The 20609-nt window shown below is 52.1% G+C and overlaps 1 protein-coding gene across 3 annotated transcripts; it reads left to right on the forward strand.

Moving 5' to 3' along the window:
• Positions 1-3405: 3405 nt before the first annotated feature.
• On the forward strand, positions 3406-20369 carry zyx (zyxin). Of its 3 annotated transcripts, none has more exons than XM_088939394.1 (10): positions 3406-3804; positions 7554-7787; positions 8360-8580; positions 10539-10634; positions 11150-12064; positions 12549-12669; positions 13466-13635; positions 15206-15384; positions 16309-16429; positions 16517-20369. In XM_088939394.1, the coding sequence occupies exons 2-10, from the start codon at positions 7559-7561 to the stop codon at positions 16628-16630; spliced, it is 2166 nt and encodes a 721-aa protein (XP_088795520.1). In that variant the 5' UTR covers positions 3406-3804; positions 7554-7558; the 3' UTR covers positions 16631-20369. The 3 variants fall into 3 exon arrangements, with proteins under 3 accessions (XP_088795520.1, XP_088795522.1, XP_088795521.1); XM_088939396.1 differs by lacking the exon at positions 3406-3804 and adding an exon at positions 5981-6035; XM_088939395.1 differs by lacking the exon at positions 3406-3804 and adding an exon at positions 6061-6235.
• Positions 20370-20609: the final 240 nt, after the last annotated feature.

Here is a 20609-nt window from a genome sequence, read left to right on the forward strand (position 1 = left end):
TTATTAGCAGGGCCGATGGGTACAATCGGTGCTGGCGAAGCAAATGAAAATAAAGTTAACAGGAAACCCAACAAAAAATACAAATAAAATAAGTTCTACAGAGATTTACAACAAAGACATATCATAAAATATTTACATATACTGTTAACATATTGAGCATTACTGGGAGACAGGATCACTGTTCCTCAGGCTGGGACAGGAGATCACATACTCTCTCTCTCCGTTCTCTGTGATCAATCTCTCTGTGTCTGTCAGCCTGTCTCCCTGTCAGTCTCCCTGTCTCCCTGTCTGTCTGCCTGTCTGCCTGTCTGCCTGTCTGCCTGCCTGCCTGTCTGCCTGCCTGCCTGCCTGCCTGTCAGTCTGCCTGTCAATCTGCCTGTCTGCCTGCCTGTCTGCCTGTCTCTCAGTCTGCCTGTCTGCCTGTCTATCGGAGCTGCAGAGGAGGGAGAGGGGGAATGGAAGAGGACACAGTCAGCTCTGAGATGCGAGGGCAGATGACACTCACACATGCACACCCATGAATCACCTCAGACACACACACACACACAGACTGTGGGTGTCAGGGATGTATTATGCATTCACACTAGGAGAGGCAGGGAGAGGAGGGATGCTCTGAGACATACTAAACAGATAAGATGCTGTGATGCACAGATTAGCATTCTGCTGGGGAGAGGCGAGGAGAGGGGGAGGGGGAGTGTGGGAGGAGAGGTGCTCTGAATTAGAGAAGGGCACTGGACCCAGTACTGCTCATAAGCCTCCCTCTCTCTGCCCCTTCCAATTCCGAGAGCTGCTCTGGCATGACCACCGAATTACAGCGCTGCCAGCTCAAGGACTCCGCGGGACATTTCCTTAAATAACACAATATTATCATCTGAGAGGCTCCCGGTCTGTGGCTCAGGCTGGGACAGGAGATCACCCACTGGGCTGCAGCTCTGGGCAGTTTCCTCTCCCAGTAGGACTGATCCTGGCAGGTGTGGGAACGCTGAGATTTGGTTTGCTATTTGTTTGGAAGAATGTTTCTCTAATCCCTGTGTGTGTTTCTCCCAGCACAGCAGAAAGTGCATCTCTGTCTCTGCTTCTCCCTGCTGGCAGGGAGAGCACAGCCTGTCTTCTCTGGACAGCCAGGTCTGCCTGTGTCCAGTTTCTCTGTCCAGGCTGTGGTCACTGAGCCTGTCCTCTCTGGACAGCCAGGTCTGCCTGTGTCCAGTTTCTCTGTCCAGGCTGTGGTCACTGAGCTTGTCCTCTCTGGTCAGTGAGTGTTTCAGGTGATTAAACTGCTGAAGCCATGATATTGTGGTCTAAGTATTCGAGTGCATCAAAATACTGTTACTGTCTAACTGGTATTGAATGGTATTGACTGGTATTGACTGGTAACAGTGTCCACAGACCACACATATATGTTATTTCAGTGTCGGACACTGATAGACATAAAAAGTGACTTGAGAGGGGCGTGGGTGGACCAGTAGGTGGCGCTTTATCCGGTGGGACACAGTTGCCAGTCCAGCGCCCCAATATGGCGATCAGGCACACGGTTTGCCCTTGGCTAAGATGTTTAGCCGCAGGTCTGGACTACTTGTTCATTAGAGATCCCGTTGACTCTTTGGTGGAAAGTTCCCCCTGAATTCAACTGGAGAATTAAATTCTCTCCTCAGCCCCTGACCTGCTGCACAGTGGGGCTGCTGGGTTACCTCTCAGTAGCAATTGCATTAAATATAAAGGCATTTTAATAGACGTGGTGGGCAGTACGGCCTAAATAAGAGAACACTGAGTATTTCTTCACCCTCTCCTTCTCCTTGTGCGCCTCCTGTCGCACCTGTGCGTGTTTTCAGAAGACCTATCCGGCTGTCGATGGCGCTGCCGCAGACCTCGGAGGGAGGGGGCGGAAATGTGTTGCGATGCTGCCCTCTTGTGGACGCGGCCGGTATTGCGCCGCGGCGGCGCACTGGAGTCGAGCCGTCCTCGGAAGCCTCCGCCGCTGGGTTTGAACGTGCGTGTGGCAGATGCGTCTCTCCGAGGCGACCTCCATGACGCGGCCAGGCTCGCAATTCGCCGAGCCGCCGAGGGAAAGAATACGACTTCCGAGCGATTGCGATGAGAAAAAGCAGCTTGGAGGCTGGAGGAGTACGAATACTTGCAATTCCAGGAAAGAGAAAACATGAGATACTAAAGAGGATGATAAGAAATAGGAAGACACAACAACAAAACCATGTGTTCACAGCACATTAATGGGATCCTGATCCTCGTTCCCAGCTGAAGATGCCAGAATAAAACTATGGAAACTATGGACCCGGATTCCTGGAAAGGGACAAGGGCAGAGTCCATGGCAGACCGGCGCCTGCAGGGGGCGCTAGAGAGACAGGCAGAGAAGAGCAGCAGAGGGGTGGCTGGAGACAGGAATGAGACACGTATGCCGAAGAAACAGGGCGTGAGTAGGATCTGCTGAGGATATCCGAGGATTCAAGTGGAAGCTGCAGGAAACTTTTTTTTTAAAGGAGAATGAGTTGGGAGGGGAGGGGGAGGGAGGGCCACTTCTTTACACAAAGGGTGGGAGGGTGGAACAAGCCGATACCCTGGCCTCTCTCAAGACACAGCTGGAGGAGATCCTCCAATCAGGACAGCATGTACTGCTTTACCCAAAGGGTGGTGGGAGGGTGGAACGTCTCAGCACTTCTTTGCACAAAGGAACAAGCTACCCGGGCATGTCGTTCAAGCCGCGAGCCTGGCTGGTCGCAAGACCCAGCTGGATGGGACCCTCCAGTCGGGACGGGAGGCTCTTCTTTACACAGAGGGTGGTGGGGGTGTGGAACAAGCTGCGACCCAGACTCCTCTCCAGACTCAGCTGGATGCGAAGCTCGGAAAAACAAACCACTAACTACCAGACGGGTCAGGTGGAGCCCTCTCGTTTGTAACTGGTCTCCAGTTCTTCTGACAACCCCCCACCCCCCCCCCCTCCAAAACAGAGAAGCAGTCGGCCGTCTCCCTCGTCTTTCTCGGACAGCAGATGTTTGGCGGGCTGTGGGGGGGGGCGGGGGCAGTGTCCAGCGGTCTGCCTCCAGCCTCGAGTTGCCGTCCTGAAGGGGTGAGGTCATATTGACTCACCGTGCGCTCCTCCTTTCTCTGACACACACACACACACACACACGGTCTGCCTTCAAGAACCCCCCCCCCCCCCCCCTTGCTGTCCGGGGGAGCCGTGCAAGTTGGGGCACCTGCACTTCATCAACCCTCACCTCAGCCTGGGGCGCGCGCGCGCGCGCGCGCACACACACACACACAGCCCTCGCTCTCTGCCTCTGACCTTACAAGGAAGCGCAGGCAGAGCGCTGATGTCATACCGTGAAGAATGTTGCAAGAATCCAAATTAAGAGAGAGAGAGAGGAGGAGGGGGGGAGGGGAGAGCAGCAGGGGGGCAGGAGGAGGGAAAGAGGTTGAGAATCCAGATGCACAGTTAACACGGGCTGCCCAGAGGGCGTGGGCCCCTCTGCCTGCCGTCTTTTCCCGACGAGAGGGAACTTGTTGGGGCCCGACGGTGTGACGGCAGTGAGAGAGGAGAGAAGGAAGGAGCGAGAGAGAGAGACGGGGGTGGGGAGAGGGAGTGGTGTCACAGCTGTGGCAGCGAGAGGCAGAAACAGAGAGAGAGAGAGGGAGTTCAGTACAGGACCCCCCGACTGCCCGCACACAGCAGTACAGCGCCGCAGCCCCCCGACCAGAGAAAAGAGAGAGGAGGAAGAGTTTGCCGTTGTTTCACGCCACCTAGGCAGCCAGCGGGCAGAAGAGAAGACTCTTGAGCAGCCTTGGCACAGGGTAAGAGAGTGCGAGAGCGAGTGAGCGAGAGAGAGAGACGAGCTGGCTAACAGGCAGAAGCGCTAGTCAGGACAGGCTCTGCAGCTCGCACCCCTGGCACAATGTCGCAGTCCTGCTGCTGTTGCTGTTTGTCCCTGTCCCCACGCCCGGCTAGGCTTGTCAGAAGCGCGCGGCGACTTTATGTAGCAAGCCTCTGGGTGCCACATCTGGCAGTACCCACACGCGAAGCCACTGTAGATGTCACATCGTGTGAATCCCGGGACTCGATCACATACAGAATACATGTTCATGTTGTCAAGGGTTAATACCGCTTGCTTCAGTTCTGCGTCCTGCCCCTGTTACTTCCTTCTTCTCACTGTGTCTCCTGTCCTGCTGTGTGTGCGGACTACTTGTTGATTCCCTTTAAAATGACTGATACTGGACATGGAAAGAAACTGACCTCTTGCCACTGAATGGGAGGCTGGCTGAGAGACAGATATATGCACTATCTGTAACTTGTAAGCATAGTGCAAGACCTAACACTGATATTGATGTAGAGCGAGCTTGTGTCAAGTACACTGACACGGCCCAGTCACAGGGCTCTAGACTCTTCTAGTCCCTGTGGACACACTGACAGTCCATTCACAGGGCTCTAGACTCTTCTAGTCCCTGTGGACACTGACACAGCCCAGTCACAGGGCTCTAGACTCTTCTAGTCCCTGTGGACACACTGACACAGCCCAGTCACAGGGCTCCAGACTCTTCTAGTCCCTGTGGACACACTGACACAGCCCAGTCACAGGGCTCTAGACTCTTCTAGTCCCTGTGGACACTGACACAGCCCAGACACAGGGCTCTAGACTCTTCTAGTCCCTGTGGACACTGACACAGCCCAGTCACAGGACTCTAGACTCTTCTAGTCCCTGTGGACACTGACACAGCCCAGTCACAGGGCTCTAGACTCTTCTAGTCCCTGTTGACACACTGACACAGCCCAGTCACAGGGCTCTAGACTCTTTTACTCCCTGTGGACACTGACACAGCCCAGACACAGGGCTCTAGACTCTTCTAGTCCCTGTGGACACTGACACAGCCCAGTCACAGGACTGGACTCTTCTAGTCGATGTGGACACACTGACACAGCCCAGTCACAGGGCTCTAGACTCTTCTACTCCCTGTGGACACACTGACACAGCCCAGTCACAGGGCTCTAGACTCTTCTAGTCCCTGTGGACAGAAAGTAACATGTTAGACAAATAGTAAATACACGAATGGAGAACCTTGTGATGAAATTGATTCCAGTTTGAGTTTTAGTTAAACACATCATTTTGTCTTGCCTTAATTAACTCAGGCAAAAATGGAAACCAATTTACTCTTTTTTATCATCATTGTAGATTATTTTCTTGAGCATTTTATCATCGTTAACTAGAATGAAAAGCAGGTCCTTGAGGAACATAGATTTTGTCAACAAAATGAACACCGGACACAGCCTAGTCATAGTGCTCTAGATTATGTTTATTTATACTGTAGTATAAATTAATATTGGAAAAAATAATTTGATTAAATGTTTGATGCTAAAGAATCTGATCCAGACCAAAAACAATGTAAGACTATCCAGAATTTCAATATGTGATCTAAACTCACTGACTGACTGAGTGACCCTGACTGACTGACTGGACACTACAGCACAGTGACACTGACTGACTCACTGGACTACAGCACAGTGACACTGACTGACTGACTGGACACTACAGCACAGAGACACTGACTGACTGACTGGACACTACAGCACAGTGACCCTGACTGACTGACTGGACACTACAGCACAGAGACCCTGACTGACTGACTGGACACTACAGCACAGCGACACTGACTGACTGGACACTACAGCACAGAGACACTGACTGACTGACTGGACACTACAGCACAGTGACCCTGACTGACTGACTGGACACTACAGCACAGAGACACTGACTGACTGGACACTACAGCACAGTGACCCTGACTGACTGACTGGACACTACAGCACAGAGACACTGACTGACTGGACACTACAGCACAGTGACCCTGACTGACTGACTGGACACTACAGCACAGAGACACTGACTGACTGGACACTACAGCACACTCACACAGTGAGAGCTTTGTGTGTTAAAGTTTGAGAGTGCTGTGACGAAACCCCCGTTATCAGTGGACTGACGTCACTGCACAGGAAGAGGCGGGACCCCGAGAGGAGCGGCCGGCGCTGTTAGGTGCGGAAATGCGGAAGCGCGAGCCGGAAATGGCTTGGTGGTGCGGGGGGGGGGGGCAGGCTTGCTGAGAAAAAGTTCTCCAAGCAAAGCTATAAAAACGAGATCTAAAGCGATCGGAGAGGAAGAGAAATTGCATTGAGGCAGGACAGTTACACCGCAGACGAAAGGCACATCTAGTGGGAGATACACGGCAGTTCAATGTGAGTTTAAGCTGCTTTTCGTAACATTTAGACACATACCTCAGTTTCCCCCCAGTTCAGTTCTTGTTAATCCTTATTATTTGTGCGTGCAATCGCCGTGGTGGTAATTGTCTTAAGTGATCTAGTTATTAATACTTTTACTGTTACTAGCTAGCAGTATCGTGAGCCATCGAGATGCGTAACGTCTTTTTAAACACAAGTATCAGCTTGTTTGGAGAAGCATGCATAGGAGCGTTGTCTTCTCCGTTTAGTGAAGTTGTTTTTCATTTTTAATCCGCCTGGCAAATCGGTTCTTGTTTATATGTATAAAGCTGCTGTCTTTTAAACGGGTACCTGGACGTTGTCTGATACTGTTGCGGAGTTGCCCTGACTTTGCGGAACACGGACCCGCTGTCTGACCCCGCCCGAGGTCAGAGCTGCACAGCGGGATTAATGAACTGTCGTTACCGCCCGTTATTGTTCTCTCGTGAATCCGTAACATCTCTCTACCGGGCCGTTATGATTCAGACTGAACATAAGGACGGTTATTTAACGGGGAGAGAGAGGAGTTAGTTTTAATTGAACCGAGTATCTCTCCCAGCTGTGTCTGTGTCCAGGCTGTCGGCTTCAACAACGTGGCTGGAGAGCTTGTTCCCCTCTCCCGCCACCCTCCGTGTAAAGAGGTGCCCCCCTATTCCTAGTCTGTTGGGTTGAATATATCGGTGTCTTTGAGCATATTCAATGCATTTGTCTTGTCCCCTCATAGTCTTCTGTTTTCAAGATGATAAAGGCTGAAATAATGGAACCGGTCTGTGTATTTTTAAAAGAAAAATAGTATTTCAGGAGGGTTATTGTATGGCTTGTACAGCATCACATAAGCTGTAAAATAGCTAACAACTCTTTTGTTCGAGATTTATCACTGGCAGACTGACTGTCTGGCAAATATGTGGTTTGTGTCCTTGGATGTCTCTCTCTCTCTGCGTCTGTGTGATGCTTTATGTCTGTTTTGTCTTCCTTTTCTTGGCAAAGTTGTAAATATGCTCTCTGATTGTGTGTGTTGATATATTGCAGTGTCCAGTCTAGTGTACTGACATCCATCCCCGTCTCTCACACTCCCTCAGCGCTGACATGTTGTGGAGTTTGGTCACTGATTAACCAGCTATGTTATCAACACTCTCTCTCCCTCTTGTTCTGCAATTCCTTATCAGTCTGTATTGGCCCCACTGTCTCACTTCCTTTGCAGTTCTCGTACAACGTATTCTGCAGTCGGAGATTGCTCTAGGGTTAGTTCTGTGTAGTTAGCCATTGTGTTAACCTCTGCCTCTCTTGTCCTCTGCAGTGTCCATGATGTCCGACTCCAGCAAGCCTGTGATGGTTAGCTCCACCCTCACTTTTAATGTCTCCGCCCCCTCCTTCTACAATGCACCAAAGAAATTTGCTTCTGTGGCTCCGCCCCGCCCCAAACTCTCTTCCACCCAGTCACAGCCTTCTGCCAGTCACACGTCGGTGGCCAGCACTGCTGTGATTGGCCGGGTGGGAGAGCTGCCCCCGCCTCCTCCCGCAGTGACTGAAGGTAAAAAGCTTTCTTGTAATCTATGTTGATCGTGATGGGGAATTGTGAAATGTTTTGTAGGAAGTAATATTATAGGTGTGATAAACTAAAGGTAATTGCATGATGAAATGTATAAAGATGAAGAAAAAAAACAGTTTTGACTGTAGACCCTTCTTCCAGTATGTGATTTAGATGGAGTTTGTAAATTCTTATGAGCTGTAGTAATGCCTCTGAGCCTTTTTCACTTTATTATTAACTAAAACTATTTGTTGCATTTATTTGATGCCCCCTTGTGCTGGCAGATAAGGGATGAGCACTGATTAAATCTTCAAAATGTGCACTAGTAATGTACAAAATGTACACAGCACAGTCACACTTACTGGAGGAGTGGTGCAGCTCTCACTGGACTTAACGACAGAGGTCCTGTCTCAAACTCGGCTTTTTGAAGCTGGTAGTGACAGATTCATAAAGAAATAGCTGGGTATGATCCTTGGAACAGTATTCCGCTTGCAGTCAGCCAAGCGTCTTCGATCAAGTGACCAACCTGTCCTCATTTGTCACCTGAGCTCCATTTCTCCCTCTCTGTCTGTCAGAATTCCCTCCCCCTCCTCCACCATTGGATGACTCTGACCTGCCAGCCCCACCCCCAGAATATCAGACCACACCCCCTGCGTCAGAGGCCCCGCCCCCTGCTTTTCCAGAACCCCCGCCACCACCCCCTCCTGAGGACATCCCATCGCCCACCGGGGCAGAAAGCAGCCTCCCTCCTCCCCCACCTCCTCCTCCTCCGCTCCCTCCAGCCTGCAATGCTCCGGTGAGTGCACCAGTCTGTCCATTTTCCAACTGCCTCCTCCAGTTCAGGGTCTTGGAGGGAGCTGGAGCCTGTACCAGCAAGCAATGGGTGCAAGGCAGGGTACACCCTGGATGGGATGTCAGTCCGTCACGGGGCACACAGACACAAATTCACACACAGTTTTCCCTCAAGCCTGTGGACCTGCCAGTATATTTCTGGACAATTTCAGAGCCAAGATGGGTTGAAAGTAATGCGATGGACGACTGCAAGTGGTCACACCCAGCAGACTTGGAGGGACTGTGATTGAGCAATTCAAAAAGATACAATGGACAGTCACCCTTCTAATCACTTTATATCACTTGCTAGAGCTTTTACCTTATGTTAGAGTTGCATGTTTTGTTAAAGATATATATTTGGATTGTGGGAAGGATCCCATGCTGACGTGGGGAGAACATGCAAACTCCACCCAGACAGCATCCCAGGAATTGAACCCAGGGCCCCAGCACTGTGAGGCAGCAGTACTCTGGAGAATCCAGTTAAGTGTACATTCCTGTGCTGCTTGGCTCCAGAGCCACAGGCCGTGACGCAGCAGTGTTTGTAGTCCAGTCCAGGAAACAGCAACAAGGAGAAGTAGCTGCCAGGAATACCACAAGATCTCGTAGGTTCTCTCCCATGTCTGTTAGAGGGGTGAGGTTGTGGATTTCCGACCATTTTGGCCATGTAGGACTGGCTGGGGTTCCAAGATCCTAAAGGACGCGACTCGGGATTTTTCGGGAAAGGAGTCTCGGGAACTCGGGAGAAACTTTTTTTTGTGTGTGTGTGCGCCACTTTGCTGTGTCGGCATGCGTCGGTGAAAAATCGTGTCACCGAAGGGAAGTGGCGCAAGTCTCCGATTTGTCATCCTGTGTCTCAGAGTTCACGTAGTCTTTACTCGCCGCCTCCGCGAGAGAGCGAGCTCGACCTCGGCTTCGACGGCCCTCCCGAGTGTTGGAGTCCGCTGCCCGTGTCGCCTGCTCGTCTGGCTGGAACTGCTTCTTGCTGGTTCCTGCGCCACTTAGGTAGTGAATCTGCCCCCTGTGCTTTCAGGCACTAAATTTAAACACCGCTCTGCAGTAGAAATAACCCTGGAGTAGAAAGCAATCGGTCTTATGCTGCCTGTGTTTTTGTCTCGTGTGCTCTGCGGTTCACTTTGGACACATTTGGCCTTTTTATTTTCTTGGGCTGGTCTGTATCTTTGTTTTATATTGAACTACAAACATGGCGGGCAGTATAGTGTGGCCATATTGGCTGCAGTTCTATTTTTTTACCCCTGACCAACGAATGTGGTGCAGTGGTCAGCTTTTCTGCCTCGCAGCGCTGGTGCCGTGGCTTCAGTTTCTGGGGTGCTGTCTGTGTGGAGTTTGCATGTTCTCCCCCCTGTTCACGTGGGTGTCCTCTGGGTACTCTGGTTTCCTCCCACAGTCCGACGACAGGCTGGTGGGTTAATCTGTGTCTGTGTCCCGCGATGGACTGGCGTCCTGCCCAGGGCGTACCCTGCCTTGCGCCCGTTGCTGGCCAGGATAGGCTCCGGCTCCCCCTTGTTGCTGAATTGGATCAGGCCATGAGGAAATGGGTGAAACGTGGGAATGGGAAACGGATCGGACAGACCTCTGGGTTGTGTGCGAGCTGCTCGATTTGTAGTTCAGCTCCTGTTTTGCATTGGATGACTTATTAAACTTAAGTCATATGGAGGCCACATAAAAAAACATTTTTGTTGCACTGATTATCGCGATTGACGCTTTAGTCTGCTTTGTAGGGATCGGTCCTGTCAGCGCAGTCGAAGAAGTTCTGCCAGACCTTCCTGGCGCAGATGTAATCGAGATGATTCCATGACCTGTACACTCGGACAGCTCGTGGAATGTTTTTTTGTCTCGTGTGGCGACTGGTTGAGGCCCAGTTGTTGACTTATCCGCCTGCTTTTCTGTCTGTCCGTGGAGCAGAGGAGCTTCGAGAAGCAGACCAGCTTTGATCGGGAGATCAGCTCGCTCACCAGCCTGCTGTCGGAGATGGAGACCAGCGGGCCGTTCAATCCCAAGGTGAGGAGCGGAGGGGAAGGGAGGGGAACGTCTTGCGGTACTGCTGCGCTGAAGGAGAACGAGAGGAGGGGTGGGGGGGTGAATCGGTGCGTCTGAATAAAAGCTCCTTCCTGTGTCTGTTGTGCTTATAGGTGTCCAGACTGTGACGGTATTAAGGGGTTCACTCCTTCACCTAGAAATCTGTGTGTAATTCTGTGAGTCAGTATTGTATCAGCACTTGCGAAGCTCAGTTGACTTGGTGCAGAACTGTGTGGGTTAAGAGTTGTGACTCACTTAGGAGCAGTGACACACAGTGGGTAGGTAGACGGAGGGGGAGGCAGATCTATATCCTGTTCCAGCTGCTTCAGGAAAATTCCAGCTCGGGGGAAGAGAACATGGCAGAGTTAGTGCAGATGTACTGACTGGACATTGCGTTATGCTGACTGACTGGTCACTAGTTCAAAGTGAGAGTATCCATATAGGATATAGGACTATCTCCTGCTGCTCTTTCTGAGTTTACTTTTCTTCCTGTACAGTTGCCGAGCACGTTGCCAGCTGAACCTACCAAGATGCCCCCAAAGTCGTCGGGCCCTCCGCCCACAGCCCCAAAGCCTCCCCTCTCCTTCCTGCCCCCTGCTGACTCCATGGACCGCCCACCACCTGCTCCCTGGGCCCAAGAGCTGCGGGCCAGGCAGACGTTCAGAGAGACTGGACCCCCGGCCAATCAGGGCTCCTCCCCGGTGGTCCGTCAGGCACCCCCGGCCAATCAGGGCTCCTCCCCGGTGGTCCGTCAGGCACCCCCGGCCAATCAGGGCTCCTCCCCGGTGGTCCTTCAGGCACCCCTGGCCAATCAGGGCTCCTCCCGGGCCAATCAGGGCTCCTCCCCGGTTGTCCGTCAGGCACCCCCGGCCAATCAGGGCTCCTCCCCGGTTGTCCGTCAGGCACCCCCGGCCAATCAGGGCTCCTCCCCGGTTGTCCGTCAGGCACCCCCGGCCAATCAGGGCTCCTCCCCGGTTGTCCGTCAGGCACCCCCGGCCAGTAAAGGCCCCTCTGTGGCCCCGAAGCCGGCTCCCACTTTCGGCCTCAGCGTCTCAAACGGTCAGAAACCAGCCTCTGCAGTGGGACCCCCCTCCAGTAGTTCCTCCTCTCTGCCTGCTAATAAGGCCTCAGTTAGTCAACCTGCCTCAGCAAATAAGGGCTCTGGACCCGGATTTGTTGGTATATCCACTCAAGGGGTTAGTCAACCCCCCCCAACCAGCAAGAGCGCACCTGTGACCTCGGTCCCCTCTTCCACTGCTTCCATTTCCAGTCCCCCATCTTCTGCCAGCCAGCTGGCGTCGGCCAGCAGCAGTGGCTCTCCAACTGTGAGCCAGGCTCCCCGATCCAATCAGAGCTCTCCGTTTGGCGCTAAAAGTTCCCAGAAGCCACCTGTGGGAGCAGGAGGTCAAACTGTAAGTGTAAAAAAAAAAAAAAAAAGTTTCATTCCATTTAAATGAGTAATGGCTTAACCCATGTCTGAATTAGCTTTATTAGGTAATTGAGCTTTATAGTGAATTTTTCTGTTGCTGGAAATGGTTTCGCCAGTTCCTATATATACTCCGCAGCTCATACCTGCCAGCCCCCTGGAGCTCAGCAGGTGGGAGCCTGGTCAGTACCTGGAGGGGAGACTGCTGGGAAAGCGCAGGTTGCTGCTGGAAGAGGTGTTAGTAGGTTAGTAGGTAATAGGGGGCGCTCATCCTGCAGTCTGGGTGGGTCCTAATGCCCCAGTCTAGCGCTTATAAAAAGGCACTGTCCTTCAATTGAAATGCAAAACCAAGGTCCTGACTCTCTGTGGTTGTTAAAATTTGTGAATGGAGTGTGCAGAAGAGTGCTATATAAGTGTATTGTAATTATTATTATTATTGTTATTATAATGCTCTGTGTCTCTCTCTCAAGTCCTCCGCCGCTGGCTCTGGGGCTCCACTCTCGATGAGGGAGGTGGAGGAGCTGGAGAAACTGACTCAGAGGTTCATTAAGGACATGGAGAACCCTCCTCAGATCCACGCTCCAAGCACAGGTCAGCACAGAGTCTGTTCCGCTGCCGAGCAGGCGTTTTCCCATGTCGTCCAGTCTCGATCCGGGCTGGCGCCAGTGTACCTTTTCCTGGCCGATCTGTCTCTGATCTCTGTAGAAAACTACATTTCCCACAGTTCCCCCTCTTCTGAATCACAGGGGGGGGGGCCTACAGTTCTGGGTGATGATGGGAGATGTAGTGCTTGCTTCCCCGTAGCTGGTGTCCATGTGGGGGCAGCGTCTAACCGACACTGGTTGTTCTTCTCTTGGTTGGCAGGAGGGGACGGCTAGTCGCTAATTACATCCACCACATTGATCCCTGCGTCTATAAACCCATTGAGAACCCTGTGTGACGATCTGTGCTGATCGCTACAAGCCAGGTTGCACCTTCAAAGGCGGCCTGTGGCGTTTGTGTCTTTTGTTCAGTAGTTACTTTCCTGCTGTTGCTTCGGCTCGGGGTGATCAGTATTTCATGTATGCGCATCCTGTTATTGTCGTGTTCCTCATTTTCCCCCTCCCCCCCAACTGAAGGATAATGAAGCTTGAAGTGCTGTTTGAGTTCTTAGCAGCTGCCCTTTCAGTGTTGTACCATTAGAGGGCGCTCTAGGCAAACTGGCAAGTCATGGGGGGGGGGGCGAACGGAGAGCTGTAGACCCTCTGAAAGCTCTGGGCCACATTCCTAAAAGAGGCCAAAGTTATGACTTGAGAAGGAGTGGGTTATGTCTTGGGAGAATTTGAATTCCAGTGTTAGTGAGGCTGTGGCGTGTGCGTGTAGCGCTCTCTTCTGGCTTCCTCTGCAGACTGCTGCGCCCAGTGCTCGCAGCCCCTGTCGCGCTCCCAGCCCGCCGTGCGGGCCATGGACAAGCTCTTCCACTCCGAGTGCTTCGTGTGCGTGAGCTGCTGCCGCACCCTGCAGGGCCTGCAGTTCTACGACCTGGGGGGCAAGCCGCAGTGCGAGGACTGCTACACCGTGAGTGATCAATAACCCATAATCAATAACTCACCTGGGGGGCACGCCGCAGTGCGAGGACTGCTACACCGTGAGTGATCAATAACCCATAATCAATAACTCACCTGGGGGGCAAGCCGCAGTGCGAGGACTGCTACACCGTGAGTGATCAATAACCCATAATCAATAACTCACCTGGGGGGCACGCCGCAGTGCGATGACTGCTCACTGTGAGTGATCAATAACCCATAATCAATAACTCACCTGGGGGGCACGCCGCAGTGCGAGGACTGCTACACCGTGAGTGATCAATAACCCATTATCAATAACTCACCTGGGGGGCACGCCGCAGTGCGAGGACTGCTACACCGTGAGTGATCAATAACTCACCTGGGGGGCACGCCGCAGTGCGAGGACTGCTACACCGTGAGTGATCAATAACCCATAATCAATAACTCACCTGGGGGGCACGCCGCAGTGCGAGGACTGCTACACCGTGAGTGATCAATAACCCATAATCAATAACTCACCTGGGGGGCACGCCGCAGTGCGAGGACTGCTACACCGTGAGTGATCAATAACCCATAATCAATAACTCACCTGGGGGGCACGCCGCAGTGCGATGACTGCTCACTGTGAGTGATCAATAACCCATAATCAATAACTCACCTGGGGGGCACGCCGCAGTGCGAGGACTGCTACACCGTGAGTGATCAATAACCCATAATCAATAACTCACCTGGGGGGCACGCCGCAGTGCGAGGACTGCTACACCGTGAGTGATCAATAACCCATAATCAATAACTCACCTGGGGGGCACGCCGCAGTGCGAGGACTGCTACACCGTGAGTGATCAATAACCCATAATCAATAACTCACCTGGGGGGCACGCCGCAGTGCGAGGACTGCTACACCGTGAGTGATCAATAACCCATAATCAATAACACATGATCAGTAGCACACTTGGAGGGCACGCCGCAGTGCGAGGACTGCTGCACCGTGAGTGATCAATAACCCATAATCAATAACTCACCTGGGGGGCACGCCGCAGTGCGAGGACTGCTCACTGTGAGTGATCAATAACCCATAATCAATAACACATGATCAGTAGCACACTTGGAGGGCACACCGCAGTGCGATGACTGCTCACTGTGAGTGATCAATAACCCATAATCAATAACACATGATCAGTAGCACACTTGGAGGGCACACCGCAGTGCGATGACTGCTCACTGCGAGTGATCAATAACCCATAATCAATAACTCACCTGGGGAGCACGCGGCAGTGGGAGGACTGCTACCCATGATCCCTCACCTCTGGGAAAGCTACAGTACGAAAGTGGTACTCTGTGAACAAACAGCATCCTCATAATCAATAACCTGATTGCTAACTTGTCACTGGCAGTTTGCACTTCACGGGGGTGAGGGGTCATCAGCTCTCCCCGTTTCTGTGCCCCTATTGATCAGCTGCAGCAGGAAGATTGAACTCTTTCACACGCCCGGGGGCTGCTGGGAACTGTAGTCTTACAGGCCAGCCGGGCTCAGTGGAGTTCATGGGCGGTTTGTCTCTCTCTCTCTCTCCCCCTCCCAGAGCTCGCTGGAGCAGTGCTCCCAGTGCAGGGAGAAGATCAGCGACCGCGTCCTGAGGGCGGTGGGCCGCTCCTTCCACGCCCACTGCTTCCGCTGTGTCCAGTGCGGCTGCAGCCTGGAGGGGGCGCCCTTCATCACCGACGACGCCGATCAGCCGTACTGCGTCCCCGACTACCACCGGTCCGTGTAATCCGGCAGAGGAGGCCAGAACCTCCACTCTGTGCCGCGGGTCTCTCGGTACCCCCCAGCTCGGCTCGGTAGTCCATCTGCCCGCCCTGCAGGTCTCGCGAGCCCGGTTCCAGTGGCCCGTGAGCCCTGCCGAACCTCGGGCAGGGATCTCGAATTGGCTCCAGCCTGCCGAGCCCCTCGCCGATGTTGTAGTCAAGCAGGATCGCCTTGATTTGCCCCAAGTGCATTTCATGGGCCGGGAGGTGACTTGGGTCTGCTTGGTGCTGCAGAAAGTCTATGCAAACCAGACTCGTAGACATCACTAGGACAGGGCACGTGTAACTATCCTGGTTAAGCGCAAAGACGGCCCTGGGAAAGAAGCTGTCCAGGTACCAGGTGGTTCCGGTTTTTAATGGACCGCTAGCGCCTCCCGGAGGGAGGTTTATGAAACGGGTGACAATCTGCCGTCTTTCCTGCCTGCTGCTTTGCTCTGGAAGTTTGTGCAGTAAGAGTTTGTGCTCTTGGTCTCCGATGGGTGGTTCAGACTGCATTTACAGAGTGCCACGGATTTGCGATCAGTCGGTCTTAGTGCTGGCAGTAGTCTGTAAGGGTTCTCAGATGCCTGGACTTGGTAGAGTGAATGGAGCCAAGACGGCTGCCACAGGGCTCCAGTTTCACTATGCAGTGTTATTGTGAACTCTTGGATGTCTTCTCTCATTGCTTGGCTATTGTACTGAAGAGACCATTTGGTGTCTCTTTTAACTTTTAACATCCCATCTTATTCTGTGTTTTGTAATGTCGGGGAAATTACCTTTATTCTATCTCTAGCGTGTGTTATCTTCATGTCATAGATGGGGCCGTGGGAGCCAAGATGGAGTCCAGTTTCCCGGCCTGTGCATGGACTGTGTTAATCCTCCCTCTCTCCCCCTCCTCCAGGCGTTTCTCCCCGCAGTGTGTGAGCTGTAAGGAGCCCATCGTGCCCGACCCTGGCAGCGAGGAGACGGTGCGGGTCGTTGCTCTGGACAAGAACTTCCACCTCAAGTGCTATCGCTGTGAGGTGAGGCAACAGTCAGTGCTGTGCTGAAGGGCTGTTTTCCCAGCTCACCTCCGTGATCTGACCCCTCCCTCTGTCTGTGATTGACAGGACTGCGCCCGCCCCCTCTCCATTGAGGCGGACTCGGATGGCTGTTACCCATTGGACGGCCGGATCCTCTGCCTTAAGTGCCACACCCACCGAGCCAAGCAAGCTGCCAACTGATTGGCCGAGGTCCCTGTCCATCAATGGGGGTCGCTCCTGGATACCTTTGCTCCCCAGCTACAGACTATTGCTTACAGCCAAGTACTCCAGTGTTGCAGTCAGTGGATTCGTAATAACTGAAGTCATCGTAATAATCCTTAGTGTAAGCCACACTGTCAGTCGCTCCCTAAACCAATCCCTAGAATTGCCAAGGTGATCGAAAGGTGACGCGTGTTCAGAAATAGTGCTTCAGTTTCGGCCATCACAGATGCTGGAGAAAGATTGAGGGCAGTTCCACCACATCTCACACTCTGTAGTTGGTAACATAAAAAAATATTAACTAGAATACAGAAAAAGCTGGTTCACCCATCACTGGTTAGTTGTGCAGTTAGGCATGTATCGCGCTAGTCAGCCTGGTAGTCATTGATCAGTCCGTTATCTTGGCTAATTAATAATCGTTAATAATGGTTAAGAATTTAGTTACATAGTCACTCTGCTGGTGAATTTTCTGTGGGCGCTGAGGCTGGATAATAACTGCTATTCTCATTACACTGATGAGGGAGCCATGCTGGCTGTTACATATATCGTGCTCGTTTAATTAGGAAATCGTTCAGCGTTTTGATAACTCCTTACAGTAAGGTTCTACCGCTGCTTGGAAACGGGAGCAGTGGAGCGGTCTGTTACTTTAGACTAATGTTAATTGGCGGGTGAACCACTACTTTGCCTAATTAGTCGCACAATTATGCAGCAGGCTACTACTACGACTTCAGGTTTATAAGTTAGTCGCTCCGTCTATTTAGTGACTAACCAGCTGCAAACGAGTCAGTCTGCAAACTAGTTGGTTAACGTACTCATTTACCTAGGCTATTACTTAGTAGGCTAAGAAGTCAATAAAATATCTAATAGGTTTAATGTAGTTGGCTAGGCTGTTATCTATAGTAGGATGATGCTAGTTATCGGATAGGTTAATAGTGTAATTGGTTAGTGAAAGTTTTAACTATAGTCGTTGTATAATAACTAAACTGTTAAATGTTTGACCTTTCCCACCCATCAGATTCCGGGCGTTTCACTCAGTGGCAGTTGTGAGCAGAGGCTTGTTGGACCTTCTGCAAGGAAGGCCTGCTTGTGGGTTTACGGTTTGACCCAGTTTCGGTCTCCGAGACAAGTAGCCGCTCATTGCTTTATTGAAGTTAGTTAGTTATTCCTCAGATACTGAGCCCACAGCCGCCTGGTCTGGTGAATGAGTCAGGCTTTCGGTGGATCGTCTCGCAAGTAGACACCGGGGTGCATGAATCGGTCTGGTGACCTCGTGACCCAGACCGGAGTCCTCGATGAAGAGGACACCGTTAGACAGGAGAGAGAGAGAGATGGGTGAATGAGAGAAAAGTACAAACGGAAGCAACGTCTAATGGCTTGGTAATGAGGGTTCGAATCGTGAGTGACTCGTAGGCGTGGGAGGGGTTCGATCCGTGTCGTCGAAAGTGGGATTTGACATGTCTGAAGTCGGGAGGTTGGTTTCAGGCTTCACCAGAAAAATTAGCTACCGGGCCGCTAGTCCAATCCCCAGTCTCGATCGAGGCGTTTGAGTGTTGTTGACCAGGGGAGGGGCCTGTGATGTGGAGCAGCGTGGGGAAAGCGCTGTATGCAGGGGTGGTGGTCGCAGAAACGGCATGGGCATCGTGGGCCATGTTGCCGACTGAAGTCTCGGCCTGCGGCGGAAATTGGATTTCGGACTACATCTCCCATGATGCCGGTGCCTGGATTCTGCATAAAAACCAGCGGGGGGGGGGGCGTTGGGGACACTGAGTGCCATCTGCCTGAAGAGTACAGTAGAGTGCCGTCCCAGCTGGGGGAGGGGAGACGGCTCAGTGTTATAGATCTTGCCTTGAGTCAGGTAGGCGTCCTTGGCAGAACAAACGCCGTTTTTGTCTTGGTCGGCGAGATCAAAGTGCGTCCGTACTGGCGCTGCTCTGAGCCAGTGCTGGGAGACCGGGGTGAGGGGGTGCTGGGGAGCCGCTGTGAATCCGGGTCGGCCAGTCCCCCGGCTCTGTGCAGAAGTGGTGTGTGCTTCCTGGCCCCCTCTAGGGGTGGGAGGAGGGGAGCGCCCCTTCGAACGGGACTGACTTGCGCCGAGCACTGAAGTCCGCATGGCCTGAGCCCCGTCACGCGGAGAGCGATCGCTGCGCGCATTCTCGCCACTAACTGCTCCTAGGAACCCCCGTCCCCTCGTGTAATCCGAGTGGAAGAATGCATCTGTGTGCCGATCCAACTGCGATAATCCAGCAGCTGCTTCCCGGCAGCTGAAATGAGCGCTAACGTTTCCTACTGGACAAAGCGGCTTTTTGTTTTTTGAATGTTTTATCGAAGTACTGAATGTTTTAAAAATATTATGCAACCGATGGGATGGGGGTGGGGAAATACGGAGGCGGATGTGGACTCAGACTGTTCTGTCTGTGTCAGGGGGAGACTGCGATCTCAGTCATTTATCCGGTTTACAGTCCAGTCAGTGCGGTCCAGCCTGGAGAGGCTCCGACTGCTCTGTCAGTGTCAATGGGAGATTTATAATCTCGGTCATTAATCCGGCTCACAGTCCAGTCAGTGCGGTCCAGCCTGGAGTGTCTCCGACTGCTCTGAGTGTCAGTGGGAGACTGCAAGCTCATTAACCAATAAAGGTCACAGTAAAGTCAGAGAATATAAATATGTGTTACTGTAGCAGGGGCATGCCAGCATGTTCTCGGAATAATGTGTAGGAAATACTTCAGCTGCGATATTGCCGTTTTTAGTGAGATCAGTGTTTTTAGGGGCGATGGCTTCATTATTTTTCTGGCTAAAAAGAGCAGCAGGCAATTGTAGCTTTTATTTCGCAAGCCACCCAGCGCGACGCTTTCAAACGAGACGCGTTTAACTCGCAATCTGTGAATTTGCGGCCAGCCCTTTTCATTTTTCTGCCAACGCGTTTGCATTATTTCACTTTAAGTATTATATGCGTTTTCATTTTTTGTGTTTTTTTTTTTTTGGATTTATGATTTCTTTGTAACAGTGTAGTATTTCAAGAGTGATATGCCATCTGGAACAAAACATTCCTGCCCTTTCTGTCCTCCTTTCTCTTCATTCCAGAATAATTGCTATCGGTGTTAACGAAGAGCAAGACCCATTCCTGGCCTTTCCTTCTCAGTACTGCGATCGCGATGCTCGAGATGTTAACCCTGCCACAGCTCCTTTCTTTTTTCCCCCTCTCCTTCCCTCTTTAACGCCGAGAGTGAAGGGTTTTCTGCCTCCTTTACAGTATTACATTCCTGCAGATGCTCTTCTGACTGGAGGTTTGTGGGTTCAGATCCCAGCTGGGGCACAGCAGCTGGATCCTTGCTCGAGGTGGATTCCTCGGACAGATCCAGTAAGATGCCCAGCCGCGTCGATGGGGTCAAATGGCCGTCCCCTTTGGATAAAAGCATCCGCCAGTCAAACTTCGGCACCTCTCCCGTGATTCCAGCCGGATTCCTCCTACGATCTGACTTGGGGACGTTTCACAGATGCACACTCTTGGCGACTTTTATACTGATTTTGAGCGTGTATTCGGGGGGGATGGGGTGGGGGGGGTTACTTTCTTTTGCGTTTGGCCTCCGATACTTTGTCACAGTTGAACGGGGCCTGTTCTGTATTCCCTTGTGGCTCTGGCCTCCCGGATGTTGGCTGGAGCGGCTTGAGAACGTTCTCGCTGTCACCTGCAAATGATGAACAATAAAGTTTGATTTGTATGGCGGCTCGGATCTTTCACTGGGAAAGGCTGTGGTTGACCTCTTTTGGAATAATCTGAAGAGTGTGGAAGTTTTGTATTGCGATGGTTCTTCTTCCTTCTCAACGCAGGTGAGGTGAATAAATCTCTCTTAATCCAATAGAAATATTGCTCTGGCCTTCGAGATGCTTTTGCCAAAAGTAGTACTCGTTCACTCTGCACGCAGATCACGGTCCAACATGTCTGCAGTGCAGCCTGTGCTTATTC

This window comes from Atractosteus spatula, chromosome 22 (assembly GCF_055471065.1).
Source record: "Atractosteus spatula isolate fAtrSpa1 chromosome 22, fAtrSpa1.hap1, whole genome shotgun sequence".
NCBI lineage: Eukaryota > Metazoa > Chordata > Actinopteri > Semionotiformes > Lepisosteidae > Atractosteus > Atractosteus spatula.